This window comes from Schistocerca serialis, chromosome 1, assembly GCF_023864345.2.
Source record: "Schistocerca serialis cubense isolate TAMUIC-IGC-003099 chromosome 1, iqSchSeri2.2, whole genome shotgun sequence".
NCBI classification, from domain to species: Eukaryota; Metazoa; Arthropoda; class Insecta; order Orthoptera; family Acrididae; genus Schistocerca; species Schistocerca serialis.
The window spans coordinates 1,092,405,918-1,092,421,565 of record NC_064638.1 but is presented as its reverse complement, the minus strand read 5'-3'; the positions used below and the strand labels follow the sequence as shown (position 1 = coordinate 1,092,421,565).

General features: G+C 37.0%; 1 protein-coding gene across 1 annotated transcript in view; it reads left to right on the top strand.

The window, feature by feature from the left end:
• The window catches only part of LOC126416111 (ubiquitin carboxyl-terminal hydrolase 30), a 116,379-nt gene that overhangs the window by 70,502 nt on the left and 30,229 nt on the right, over positions 1-15,648 (top strand). The window contains exons 5-6 of the mRNA XM_050083626.1: positions 103-315; positions 6,049-6,180. Of these exons, the coding sequence (XP_049939583.1) occupies positions 103-315; positions 6,049-6,180 (345 nt within the window). The remainder of the gene's footprint in view (positions 1-102; positions 316-6,048; positions 6,181-15,648) is intronic.

Sequence of the window (15,648 nt, the reverse complement as noted above, 5' to 3'; positions counted from 1 at the left end):
ACATGTCGAGAGTAATTTCTTTATTCAGTTTTGTTCCTTGCTATGTAATATTGATTTTACCATATGTTTATAATTTGAGCTTATCATATCGTTTTGTTGCAGTCACCTGTGAAATATGACAAGTTTGGCTGCATATCTTTGACACTGCCACCCAACGAAACCGTATTTCGTAATAAAACGACATTATATCAACTGTTGGAGAAGTTCATGTCTCCAGAGCTAATCAATGGTGTAAGCTGTGAGAACTGTGAAAAAGTGTTTGGCGATTCAAGATCTTCAGGATCTAGCATCTTTAAAACTTGTAACCTAGGAAAGGTGTGTTGTATCTTTGTGATGTAACATTTATAACATTTGAGTTGGTATTTTATCCTATGTTTTTGCGTTAGAAATTACGTCTTCCAAACTGTTTGGTTTTGTGACCTGATTTTTGTGACTTTTTGTAAGTTATAGATATCAAAATACTCTGACCAATTTCCCATAGTATTTTAATAACATTTGTTTCTAGTGTCTACTGATGTAAATATTTGTGACAGTTGTGTGTTGAGAGTTCAGTTGAAAGAGTACTGCTTGCAAAAGGCAGGTACTATTACTCAAACTAGTGACCCATCCCAGCTTCGCACTTGTAGCACTAAGTCCTACAGCCAGACAACTTGTCTAGCATAGTGTTATAAATTATATACACAAAGCTTCCTTGTGAATTAATTTGTCTATCAGTGAAAACAGTATCAAAATTCCTACAGTAGTTCCTAAGATTACCCTTGACATAGGTGCAGAAAAACACTGAAAGGGTTTTAATTTATAATTTGTATGGAAAAAGAAGACATGTATACATTCTGGTAATAATAATTTTGTGTGGCTCAGTGCTCTCAATAGATGTCACTCCAAATGGGAACACTCTCTCTCTCTCTCTCTCTCTCTCTCTCTCTCTCTCTCTCTCTCCCTCTCCCTCTCTCCCCCCCCTCCCCCCCCTCCCCCCCTTCCCCTCCCTCCCTCCCTCAATAATGACAGTGTTTGGAATAAGTGTAGTCATTGGGGTAAGGGTAATTCTGGGAATGAAGAGAAAAGACTTTTAACAATAAATCAAATGACACGAAATAATAAACATGAATTTGTGGTGCATCCTTGTATATATATTTCCATAAGTCCAAAAAATGTGTTTTGAATTCATATTGTTTGTCCTCGCTCGTATGACCAGATCAGGGACTTTCAGTATGGTAGCATAACCTAGAACTTTAACTCGACAAACATTGTCAGTTACAGTAAGCATGTTAGGCCATTGTAGCAATAGGTAAATGGCAATTCAAGGTGACAGTGAGAAATATGTTTGTCATTTTGGAAAGAATATTTGTATAGAAAAGTCAACGTACACAACAGACAGAAATAATGGACTACCACAGTTGTCACGGTTATTATCTGTGACAAAGCTGTATACAAATTATCCAGTTATAAGTACTTTAAAACAAATGAAATGATATTTGTAATAAAATAATGTTAAAAAGGAGTCCTTATTCGTGATTAATAAGTTAACTCCATAAAATATAGGTATGCAGCTGGGTGTCTATGATGCCCTTTTGCCTGTGATAGTCAAGTCTCCTTTATGGTAAAAGTTTCCACAGATAGTAAGTTTTAGTAGAAAATCAGTATGCAATGTCAGAAACTGGCTAAAAAACTTTACTCATGATACCTCATTCATCCCTGAAAAAAAGGGATGTTGACTTCTTGAGCAATAACACAACCATATATATGGTTACATCCTTGCTGGTGACATCATTGCACCTGCAGTGCTGTTAGGGTAGGGTGAGGGGTTGTGTTGGGGGGAGAGTACAAAGGAGGGGAGTAAGTGGGAGGCAGTTGTGGGAAAAGTTCACTGGCATCTGGGAGGGAGAGCCAACAGGCCCATGGGATAGGAATGTGGCAGCAGTGAGCTCATTCTAGCTGCAAGCAATGGGAGTAATGCAAAGGCAGAATAAACTCATCAGTGTGACATTCCTATTCTGTGTGCCTGCTTGATCTACCTTCCAGCCCTCACTAATACTTCCCCAATCTTCCTTCCCGTTGCCCAACTCCTTTCTCCTGTTTGCAACTCCACCTGACGCAATCACTCACCACAGATATTCAGTTTCCTGTTGTTAACAGCATGTCAGCATTAACTGTGTTCTCTTTTGTTTCATTATAGTTCGCATATAGAGTGTGTACTGTTAGATCTCTTGTGATGCTTAGTGTTGTCTATTGTGGATGTGCATAGTGGCAATAAGAAAAAGTGATGAAACCTGAGTATTCAGATGCCTTCCTGACAATCATCGTTGAGATTAGCTGCAGTTTTTCTAAATTAATTTTGGAAAACACTGGGATGGTTTATATATACAGAGTTATAATATATTCCTTCAACAACTACTCTGTCACACTGTAACCTACCCGCCCTTTAAAAATATATTTTTTACTTTCACTAGGAACCAAATAAACCTTTTTATTCCGTGTTATTGTAAATCTGTATTTTTATGTCTGTAACTTGTTTATTTTTATGTCTGTAACTTGTTTTAAATAACTGTAACAGTTGGACTTGTAATGTAATTTCAGATTATATATTCAAACATAGACCTTTACACTACGTACTCATCTTCCAATACCAAATGATGTCTTATTCATTACTTCATACTAGGGTGTAACCATCTATTTAAAGTGTGTGTGAAAAAAATACACATTACCAACTGAACACTGTAAAGGACTCAGATGCTGTTCAGTATGTTTTATTAATTCCAAGAAACATGCAGAGTGTTTAAAATATTTAGGATCAAAATTATGCAGTTGGTCCTTAACTGAATACTTTTAGATAAGGAACCAGTGGTCAGGAATTAATATTTCAGGCAACACGAGGTCTTGAATGAGCAATGCATTTGAAGTACACATTTGTAAACTGCTGTTGTTTCATACCAAACAACTGCCTACTTTATTGCCATTTGTGGACTATCTTGAAAAGGGATACTCATTTGTCTGTGATTTGTCCTTGGTGTAATTTACCACCTTTTACCGTTAATGGCTGGTTCTGCAACAAAATGTATTACCGAGCGAGATGGTGCAGTGATCAGCACATTGCACTTCCATTTGGGAGATCAGTGGTTCAAACCCATGTCCAGCCATCCTGATTTAGGTGTTCCAGGATTTCCCTAAATCGCTTCAGGCAAATGCCGGGATGGTTCCTCCAGAAGGGCGCAACCAACTTCCTTCCCCATCCTTCCCTAATCTGATGGGACTGATGACCTCGGTGTTTGGTCCCCTCCCCTGAATCAATCAACCAACCAACAAAATGTGTTGCCTAGAAAGGTGAACATTGCATTAACATCTATTAAGGCTATCAGTTTACATAACATGTTCCCTAATTTCGTAAATCAGGTCATGTAAACACATGTCATACGTGTAAATAACAGAAAGTCCAAGATAAAATAACAACAATATTATGAAAAGGATAGATTGCTACTCACCATATGGAAGAGACATTGAGTCACAGACAGGTGTAATGAAGAGACTGTTATACATTTTAGCTTTTGGCCAAAAGGCCTTCGTCTGAGTCACACATTCACAAAAGCACAAACAACACAAAGTATGAGTTTATGTGCAGGTAAGTGAATTGTGCTTGTGTGAATGTATGTGTGTTTTCTGCTTCAGAAGAAGGCCTTTTGACTGAAAGCTAAAATGAATAGTAGTCTTTTTTTGTTGCGCCTCTCTGTGATGCAACATATCCTCTGTATGGTAACGACTACCCTTTTCATGATATTCACTTAGTATGTTTGTAAATTTATGATTATTTTCAGCATAATAATAATAATTTAATAATAACAATACCATACTGTTCACAACGTCATATGGCATCTGCTGTTTTCAGGATTTTTGCAAATATATTTTATTCAGCTTGTGGTTGAATGCCCTTTCTGCCCCACAGTCAGTTATCTTTAGGGAGGGAAGTCATTTACACCATCTGTTTGAGAATCATGGAAACTTTTTTCTGTGTGTTATCATATTTTGACTCTCTGTGTGTAATATATCTTGAGATGGAGATGGGGGAGCAGCACAGCATTTGCTTAAATGAGAGTGAAAATTGCCTAAAGCTACAGTAAGGCCGGCCAGTGTACCACACTCATTAATATGTCACGCTGATTTGATACAGGTTTGGCTCACCTCCCTGTCGTGCAAGCTATCACACTGCCAGTTAAACTATATCATCAGATCAGTAATAGTAAAAACACAAAAATCTAGTAAAAAGAAAATGCAATAAGATCAAATCTTATAAATGCAATAAGATCAAAACTTATAATTATGCTCCAAATGTAATGTCTATATGAGTCTTCATAAATTCTCAGATTAATTCTAAACAAACTACCAACCACCAGTTCTGCATTGGCATTGGTAAAACTAATGTGATGTTATCAACAATACATTTTGGTAGGTGACTTGTAATGGCTGTCAAGTAATGTATAAAATGCATGTTTGACCATAAGCTGCTTTTATTTTAAACCCAAATACCACCAATTTCAGTCATGGCCCATCTTCACAGATAAGGGTTAAAATTGTTTAAGCCACAACATTACAATTGTCATTACTTAAGTAATGTGAAGAGCATGTCATGCATATCAATATGTGTCACAGGACTTTTAGAAGCAAACATACTAATAACAAGTGTACACAGAGCAGTACTCAAGACTGCTCTGTGTACGCTTGTTATTAGTATGTTTGCTGCTAGAAGTCCTCATCATATATTGATATTCATGACATGCACTTTTCATTACTTAAGTATCTGTGAAATTGGTCCATAACTGAAACTGGTTGATATTTGGGTTTTACATAAAAGTGGCTGATGGTCAAACGTGGAAAATCCAGGATGAAATGTAACAATATTATGAGAAGGAAAGTTGCAATCACCATATAGCAGAGAAGCTGAGTTACAGATAGGCACCACAAAAAGTGTGTGTGTGTGTGTGTGTGTGTGTGTGTGTCTATTGCTGAGAAAGGCCTTCATGGGCGAAAGCTTTGACTGTGAGAGTCTTTTTGTTGTGCCTATCTGCGACTCAGCATCTCCGCTATATGGTGAGTAGCAACTTTCCTTCTCATAATACTGATGGTCAAACATGCATTTTATACATTTTACACATTATCTATAAAAGTTGTACGGCATTTTTATTCTGTAAATGAAGCTCAGTGGTTTCTTGGGACTCGGTAGAACTCGAGCTGCTACATTCAAAGGGGGTTGCTAGTTGTCAGGTTTTATGACACACAGTGCATCTACACTAACAATAAACAGCATCTCAAATCTATTTACAAATAGTAATACGAGATATATAAGAAAAATGGTAGCAAAGTTTAAAAACAGATGTTCAGTTGACTAGATAACATGAATTGTGTCAAATGATGTCAGAAAATGTTGCTGAACCAACCTGAAAAATTGCTTGACACTTGAGCTTTTGTATTACTTTGGGTTCTTAACCTTAACAGTTTCCTGTGAAATATTTGGCTTAGTTTTCCAGGAATCGGTGTTTATTAATGCATAGCGAACATCAACAGCGCTGTTGACGCCGATATCCTATAGCAGAAATGGTTCTGGAAAATATTTCTTAACCACTTAGTGTTAAGAAGACAAATTAAATTTCATTCTTTAGTGTATTACATAACTGCCTCGGGCAGCGAATGAGGAAAACACATGGCACTTCAAAAAGTAACTTTCATCATCTCCTTTTTATTGAACTCAATTTAAATGCAAGTAAGATTCTCAACTAGAATAATAAAAAGAGGGAAATAAATAAAGGTACATTAAAAATTCATGTAATTAGAAAATATGATAAAGGAGAACAGAAAGACTGAGTGAGAAATAATTGAATGGAGCTCTAGAAAGAGAGAATTTTGCTGAAGTTGTTTAGAAATATATTTCAGTTGACTATACTTATGACCACGATCAAGTTATGTTCTGTGTGTATTGAGAAAAGCCTTCACTTTTAACAGCTGTTACTTAGATTTCCAGTTTTCAACTTGTCACTTACGCGAACCATATCTTTTTTTCAGCTTCCTCCATGCCTTATTTTTCATATCCAACGCACTACGTGGCAGAGTAATGGAATGACAAAAAGGCATGATTACATAGAATTCCCAGAAATTTTATCCATGCACTCATATATCTATAATCAAACAGAGAAGGTAAGATTTGGTTTAAACATAATTCTGTGATTTATGAAGTTTCATTTAGTTAAACTGAACTCCATGTACATTTAAGGCAGAACTACTCCCTCTGGGGTATTTCAGTTTTGAGACTTAAATCAGTTTTATCAGACTTATACTAAGTAAATGGAATTTAAGATATTGTTCTTAAGGTTAGCAGTTGCTTTGTTACTTGATCCACCCATCATAATTCTGTTTTGCCATGGTTTCCCCAAACCAGTTCCAGGTGAATGCACTATCTGATCAAAAGTATAGTATACATTAATATGGTGAGTCTCGACCTTTCGCCTTTGACTGCTTGGCTCTGCTAAGAACACTTTCAATGAAGTGTCTTGAATGTGTGTGGAGGAATGGCAGCCCATTCTTCTTTAAGATCCAAAACTAGACAAGGTAGTGATGCTGAAAAGCTGAGATGCTGAAAAGAAGTCAATGTTCTGACTCATCTCAGACGCGTTCCTGTGATTTCATGTTTTGACTCTGGGCGGGTCAGCCCATTTCAGGAAAGATATTGCCCACAAACAATTGCTTCACAGAAGCTGTTTTACGACAGGGTGCATTGTCTTGCTGATATAATCATGTCATAATCTTTGAATCTATTCCTTTACTGTACACAGTACACATTGCTGTAAAATGTGTTCATATCCTTCTGCATTTAGCTTTTTCTTAAATGCAATAAGAGGTCCCCATCCTAACCAGGAAAAACAACCTTATACTGGAACACCACATCCTCCACACTTCACTTTTGGCACTACTGTATTTACTCAAATCTAAGCCGCACTTTTTTTCTGGTTTTTGTAATCCAAAAAACCGCCTGTGGCTTAGAATCGAGTGCAGAGTAAGTGGAAGTTCTGAAAAATGTTGGTAGGTGCCGCCACAACTAACGTCTGTCATCGAATATATGTAGCGCTACACAGGCATGCTTTGCAGGCACAAAGATAAATACTGGCGCCATAATCTCTGCGTCAGTAAATAAATTAAAAAAAAAGGTGAAAGACGAGCTTTTTTCTCCGCCCCGAGTTTCGACCACTGCATTTTCATACATTATCCAACGAAGTAAATACAAATTCTGTATTGTTCATCTTCGAATGTAGCAGCTTTTCAATGTACTACGAAAATCCAACTGGCAAGACAGTTTGGGATGTTTGTGTGTCAATTTGACTAACTCTACATTCTGAATTTTTTCCTGCCTTTGACAGGAGATGGTTGCTAATAGGAACTTTTATGAATTGTGAATCACATGCAGTATTCTCTTCACCATAAGAATAATTCGAATGTAAACACTTTGCCATGTATTCTTTCGTGTTTGCTGCTCTCTCATTTAAATACTGTCTGCCTAATAAACTACGAAACTAAGAGTGAGACAACAGCAAACGCGGAAGAATCATGTCATGTTTATATTCGCATTATTCTTATGCCGAATAGTGATACAGTCAGAAATGAAGCACGGCAACTGACTAGATTTTTAATTCTAAGATGACTCTAATTTCTGTGCAGAATGTAATGTACTAAAGAGGCGTCTGCAATAATTTTCAAATGGAGAAAATTTTTCGATAAACTCTCTTTTAGAACATCTTCTACGGTCTATTATTTGGTTCTTGTTTATCATTATCAAATAAAGCAGCAGTGTAAGTAACAACAAATAGCAGTCTATTGCCATTGTTTTGCTAATGAGGTCATTCCTCTCTTTTCTTTTAATTGTATGCGACGGTAGCGCGCACAAAAGCAAGTCGTGCCATGAGCGGCGACAGGCCGTAAACACTCAGTATCAGAATGCGACAAACAATGCATGACACAGTACAATAATGCATTTTCAGCCTAGAGTGACGTAAAAACCTATACCAAAGAGAACGGCACTTATCAGATCAAAGAAAAATAAGCAATCACTTCAAACCAGACGAAGCACGTGAAAATGGAAAGGTAGCCGTATAAATATGGACGGAGCGCCTGACGCATAGCAATGCCTACCCGGTAAAGCTTAACTGCTAAGCTTACGACTCGAACCAAACTACTGTAGCTGTATCGTCATTCATTTGACCTAAATTGTGTCTCATGTTACAATGGACCAACTTTGTTTCGATTTGGAGGTGCGGTCTAAAACTTTTCTTTCCCCTTGAATTTCGAGTCTCAAATTTCAGGTGCGGCTTAGATTCGAGTAAATACGGCACATGGTGGCATGTAGCTTTCCCAGGTCTAAACGTGTCCATTGGACAGCAACAGTGTATAGCATCATTCATCATCATACCAGTTTAAACTTGATAACTGACACGATGATTTCTCATGTTATACTTTCAAAATCTTTTCATGAATTCACTGTATTGTTTCTCCCAGTATTTTGGCCAATATTGACAGTCTTCTTGTTAAGTTTCTTTGTGAATCTGTGCTTCATCGTTTGTTTTCCAAAGGCTTAGCAGTTTCTTATAATGTCTTAAATTATATTAATTTCTTTTCCTTGTTATTGTAATTTCTGTATTTGTTTCATCCCTGTAATCATTTTTTATTTTCATATTCTTGGTTTTGGTTTAGAATCAGAGATGTTGAAAATGTGTTTTACCCATTTAGAATCATTCATTCATTCTTTTGTGGCCTTAGAAGTGAACTCCATGATTTTACATTGTGTCCTTAATTTTTTCTGTTTTAAAATATATTTTGTTGTTGTGATTTTTTAAGCAGCTCCTGTTTTTATATTTGGCCTCAGTACAGGGCTATTAAAAAACAAGGAACAAATTTCAGACATTTGTTGCTTCCAAACTACAAGAGGTAGAAACAAAATTCCAACATGTTAGGGAATAGAAAGTCACATGGGACTAAATCCGGACTATAGGGAGGGTGAGTGATGCACTTCATGTTGATTTTTACAAGAAATTCACCAACAACATTGTCAAAATGCGGCCGAAAATTATCGTGGTGCAGCATCCAGCTGCTTCACGGAAATGTGGTCTTTTGCGCCTGATATGGACTTGCAATGTTTTCAGGACATCTCAGTAGTATTGTCCAGTTACTGGTGTGTGTGCAAGTACAACATGCTAATAAAATTCCATGAATATCAAAGAATGAGATGACCATAACTTTCCCAGTAAAAACAACCACTTTTGCTTTTTTGGGGGTTGGTGATGAAGATTTCCACACTGGGCTTTGCTGTTTGCTCTCAGGATCAAAATGATTTAGCCAAGTTTCATCAGCAGTAATTATATTTGAATAAGACTCTGGATCTTCCTCTAACATCAACTTTAACTGCATGCAGACCTGCACACGAATGCCCTTTTGTTTGGTAATCAGCAGTCTTGGAACCCATTGTGCACAAATTGTGTGATTTTTATCTGTCACCAACAGGTGGGTGGCACTCAATGAAATGTTTAGTATTCCAGAAAGTGATCTTAAGGTAATTCGTCATCCTTTGTCACAATGACAGCAGCAGTGTTGATGTTTTCTTCCATAAGAGCAGTAACTGGAGCACCGGGTCCACCTTCCTTTGAAATTGATTGTCTCCCCTCTTTAAACATTTTAAACCACCTTCGAGCTATGCTGTAGGGAAGAACAGATTCTCTATAGGCCTCCTGTAACATTGTATAGGACTGAGCTGAAGATTTCTTGAGGCGAAAGCAGAATTTCAAAGTCGTCTATTTTTTCTGGTGTGTTACCTCCATTGCAGCGGTAGGTGATATGAACATGTCTGACCTTGCCTACCTCTCACAGGCGGGAACCAGGAGTCCCAACAATGAAACTACTATGACAAATTTGTTGCACATTAAGCTAACAGAATATCATAAGATTAAATTTTAGTGCGAGAAATTATGACCCAAAAAAAAAAAAAAAAAAATATATATGATCGTTTTTTATTGAACAGCCATTGTATTAAGGTGCTAGGAAACCTGATGATTTGTGTGGCATGATGACAGCTAGATGCCTGGAGATATGGATCCATGTGCGTGTGTTTTCTGTACACAGAATGTCCCAGTGACCCGTCATTCTTACAGTGTACTAGCACCTTAGAAAGGGTAAAGTCGCATCTTTTTCAGTCTCCATCATAAGCTCAATGTTCTCATGTAATGAGTTTAAATGACAGAAGAATTTTTGCAGTTCTTGTGTGCTGTGAAGATATTTTTCTAAAGGAATCTGGTGTTTTAAAGTCCATGGTCTTCTGGCATTATGTAGATGATAGGTTAACTTCCCTCCACCAGTGAAGAGCTTGGCTCTGGTTGGATCCATTAAAGACAACTTAACAACTGAAAAAAAACGGGTGTTTACAAAATTCTCTGCGAGTGTGGTGCTGCATATATATAGGACAGATGACGTGATCAGGAGCGTTGCACAGAACATCAAAGATACATCTGTCTTCGGCAGCAGTTAAAATTAGCAGAAGCAGAACACTTTATTTCCATGGGATGCTCAATGGAATACAATAGAAAAAAAGTTTTGCTTCATTTAGTATTTGTGATTCAGTAATCAAAGAATCAGTGGAAATGCATCTTGCCGATAAATTTATAAATTGTGACAACAGCTTTCAGCTGGATAAAAATTGGAATCCTATAATTAAAATTACCCAGTCACAGAGGAATTGACAGGGTCAATCAATACTCAATGATTAGATCATCTCCCATATCACCACCGAGGGCAGCACACATGACTCGGCTGTGACGCCCATGTCATCACGTGACACGTGCACCGAAAGACACCAACACAAGTGCGAGATTTGGCATAAATAGTGTGAATCCAGCTGGGCTCTTCAGTAATTGACTACTCACCTAAAGATGGCTGGATATCCCTGGGCTGAAATATAGTGGCAGAATGTCGAAGGGATCAGACTGCACACTTGAAAATTATTAAAAGTCATGCATCTGTTTGTTTAATACGTTGTTTTATTACATCATAGTGTAAAAAGATTCAATTTTTTACACACATTCAAATCTATCTCTGCAATAGCACTTTGGGCAAGGAGACACAAACGAAAACTGAAGAGTATTATCAAACAATGGAAAATCCAGAATGGAATGTAACAATATTATGAAAAGGATAGTTGCTACTCACCATGTAGCAGAGATGCTGAGTCTCAGATAGACACAACAAAAGACTATCACAAAATGATCTTTCGGTCAACAAAGCTTGGTTAATTCTGTGGATGATTAATTCTGTGGATTGACGAGATAGGGTAAAAAGAATAACTGTCTACAGCTACTCAGAAATAGGAAAAACTTGAAAACAACAAAGGCAAATCTGAACAGAATAAAAAGCGTTTGCTAAGAGAAGTGATTGTAGTGTCCTTGATGTGCCGAAGTCTCCCTCGTTCACTTACTAGCTGCTTTAATTCATAAATAGTTTGTGTCGATGAGAGCAAATAAAAGAACACTGAAATCATGCTTATACTTGAAATAGCTGCTTCCACTGTTGTATGAGTATTGCAGAACTGTACATTTGCCATTCAAAGCCTGCACACATTGTGGGAAATTGCACCTCACTTCAAAATAATCTTGCCTGACATCCAACCACTCTTTTGTAGTATTTGAAGGCCGAAGGTAAACAATAAATAAACTAGAACAAAAATGTGCTTCCCAAAAAGCACACACACACACACACACACACACACACACACACACACACACGCACACACCAGTGCTGATGTGATTTGACTAAATATAAACAGAAATGTGTGTTCTTTTCCCACTTCCTTTTGCTGTATCACTACAGTGCTGCATGTTCAGAAATAAACACACATTTGCATCTTCTTGGACTATTGACTGTAAAGATTAAGCTTGAACTAAGAGTTTTGTAGCCCAGAGAAACAAATTCTGTAAGTGGTCATCAACTGAGTTGAATGTAGTTTTCCAAGGGTTTCATTGAAGCCTGAAAAAACTCACGGGTGTAAACTCACCTTAAGAGATCATGAAGTAGTACTAATGTTTATCACTCATTGTGGAGAATGTACATGGAAGAAGACAGACCAGCCAAAATTATAGATGAAGAACACCTAATTTGCTTGATGGTGGGTCACATACTTGGATTGCTGTATCAAACCAGCAAGCAAGTATTGTGAAGCTGTGTTACATTTTAGCTTCCCTGACACTGTATTTTTTATGGCAGAGTTACGGAGATATTTGGGACAGATCTTTTGGCATTCCTTATTGGCTGGAAAAAAAAATTGAAGTTAGATGTCATTCACATTATTAACAGATGGAATGGCTGAAAAGTAGATTTGAATAAGGACAAAGATATCACAACACAGAAACTGCAAAGCTTAGAAGAAATGAGGACACATGCCAACTTTGTTGGTTGGCTCGAAGAATCTTCAGTTCTGCAAATTAAATCCTCCAGACAAAGAAACAAAACTATTGCTCTATTGTTGTGGTGAGATGACAATTGTGCAGAGTGAAAACAGACGATAAAGATGCACAGAACACAATGCTTATAAGCAAATTACACTAATGTTATTTTTGTGCTAACTGACAAAATATTTCACAAATTTCATGATAAATGGCAAAAACTAAGAGACTGCTCATGCAGACAGAGTGGAAGGCATGGCTGGATTTCGTTTGGCATAAGATAACAAACTGTGCCCATGCCTGTCACATGATTGCAGCAGTGTTCTATCAATACTCCAACAAATACTGTGAACTGCTTCCTGGAACAGTTAGCTTGTGACTTATGTGATCTACCCTTAAATTCTTAGTTTCTGTATGAACCAATCATGGTCAAAGAATTTAACTGAGCACTGCTGTGGGATAAAATCATGGTCCCAGGAGTAGACAACATTCCTTACATCATATTATCACACTTATCAATGCAAGGACGGAAACTCCTCTGCAGTCTGTTAAATGAAATATGAGATTCTAGAACTAATATTCTAGACTGGAAGATGACATTAGCCATTTCTATTAAAAACAAGGGAAACCTCCAGACTAGAGGTTTTTGAAAACCTGCAGCAGAAATTATAATCTTATTTAATTGATTATTATAATCCAACTTCATGTTGGGGGAGGGGGGGATGCAGCTCATGTTATTTTTGTGATGAATGACAAAATAGTTCTCTGCAATCATCTAACACAGTCCTCATTGTCTGCATGATGTGAAGAGGGTGTTGCATAAATGAGTATTGTTTAAAAAAAATGCTCTGTTGTGAAATTTACTGAATCTGTTCCCTGCAGACTTCAGCAGTGTTGTTGTTAACAGAAAACTACTGTATAATACACAGATTATTTCACATGGTTTTATCCAATTTGGAAACCCACAGTCAATAGCAAAATGTATGCATTGTTCTGCGAAATGTGTAAAAGGTTGTAAACTGTTTATTTGGTTGCATTGTACTATTATTTATCAACATAGTGGCACAGGTTATAGAAGTCTTTGAAGATGGTGATAATAATTTAAGGAAAACCTTGTGCTCTCCCTGTCACAGTGATTTTCAGCTGCTGTCAAGATTTGCGGGTTTGTTACAGAGTATTGTAACAAGATCCTTCTATCGACCATCAGACTCACTTCCTGATTTAACCAAAAACTTCAGAGAAATCCTCAGTTCATTATTGTGTAAGTTCTCCAGTCATACTGTAATTGTTGGTAAGGACTTGAATTACCCTACAATCAATTGAGAAAATTACGATTGTGTTAGTGGTAGGCAAGACAAGACATCCTGTGAAACATTACTAAATGTCTTCTCTGAAAATTACTTATAACATACAGTTTGGAACAACACTTGTAAAGGAAATATATTATGTCCGATGGCAACAAATAGGCCGGACTTTTTTGAGGATGTCCAAATTGAAACTGGTATCAGTGATCACGAGGCAATTGTGACAGCAATGATTACCAGAGCATAAAGGGCAACTCAAGCAAGTAGAAATATTTATATGTTCAGCAAACTAGATAGAAAGCAGTAACGGGTATCTCAATGAGAAAATAGAAACTTTTAGCATGTGACGGGTATGAGGAGGAACTATAGATCAAGTTTAAAAGAATAATAGTTGACCATGCATTGCGTAGATATGTACGCAGTAAAACAGTTCATAATGGGTGGGACCATTTATGGTATACAATCACTGTAACCGAGCGAGGTGGCGCAGTGGTTAGCACACTGGACTCGCATTCAGGAGGACGACAGTTCAATCCCGTCCCCGGCCATCCTGATTTAGGTTTTCCGTGATTTCCCTAAATCATTTCAGGCAAATGCCGGGATGGTTCCTTTGAAAGGGCACGGCCGATTTCCTTCCCAATCCTTCCCTACCCCGAGCTTGCGCTCCGTCTCTAATGACCTCGTTGTCGACGGGACGTTAAACACTAACCACCACCACCACAAATCACTGCAAATAAATGGGGACTACTGCATAATAGGTGTGAGAAAAGCTTAGATGCTGAATGAAACGTGTTTAGTTGTCAAGAGAGCAGTGACTACTGTAGTAGAACACTGTCAAATTATCATTCACAAAACCTGGAGAAATTCTGGTTGTATATAAATGCTATTAGGAACATCAAAGTTGGCATCCAGTCTCTTATGCATGAAACAGGAACTGAAACTGAGTATAGCAAAGGAAAAGGAGAAAAGTTTAATTCTTGTACCACTAAAATGATGAGTGAAAGAGATGTTAATGTTAGTGGTGTTGAGAAACGGCTGAAAAATTAGACAAAGCTCCGGGCCCGATGGAATCCGTAGCAGATCCTGTACTGAATTTGAGGCTGAGTTAGTCTCTTTGTTAATTACAATCAGATTTATTTATTTATTTATTTAGCTATCTGATGTATTTAAGTTGATAAATGTCATATCATTCCATATAGGCCTTGACATTTTGATTATACAGTAACAGTTTTCTACAACTTAATGCATTTGTAGCACAGATTACAGCATAATAAATTTATGATATTGTACAGTGTATTCAGTTTTATCATAGTATATTAGTATTTCCCATATATTTAAATTTACATACATACATGTATATTGATTTTTTTAGTTGAAGGATGGTTACTTATCACATTTTTTATTTTTCCTTGCAATAATCAATAAATTCATTTACCGAATAAAATAGATTTTTCTCCAGTATTTCACTAATTGTGTGCTTAAGGGTATTATTGTTCTTTATTTTGCTGATATTGTTCAGAAGGCAATTGAATAGGTACATCCCCAGGTATGTTACACTTCTCTCATAATGTTGGATTGCTCTTTGTTTCCAGCAGTCTCGTGTTTCATATTGATGAACCTCTTAATTTTTCTTAAAATTACTAATGTTTTTTCTTAGTGCGTTCTAGTGTGTGTGTGTGTGTGTGTGTGTGTGTGTGTGTGTGTGTGTGTGTGTGTATATTTGTTACTGTTAAAATGTTTAGGAGATTAAATTTTGAGCTACAGCTTGTTCATTGTTTCATATTGGTCATTGTGCGTGTAGCCCATTTGTGTACAATGAGTATCTTCTTCATGTGTACTGACATTCCCCATAGTTTTATTCCAGATGAAATTACTGATTCAAAGTGTGC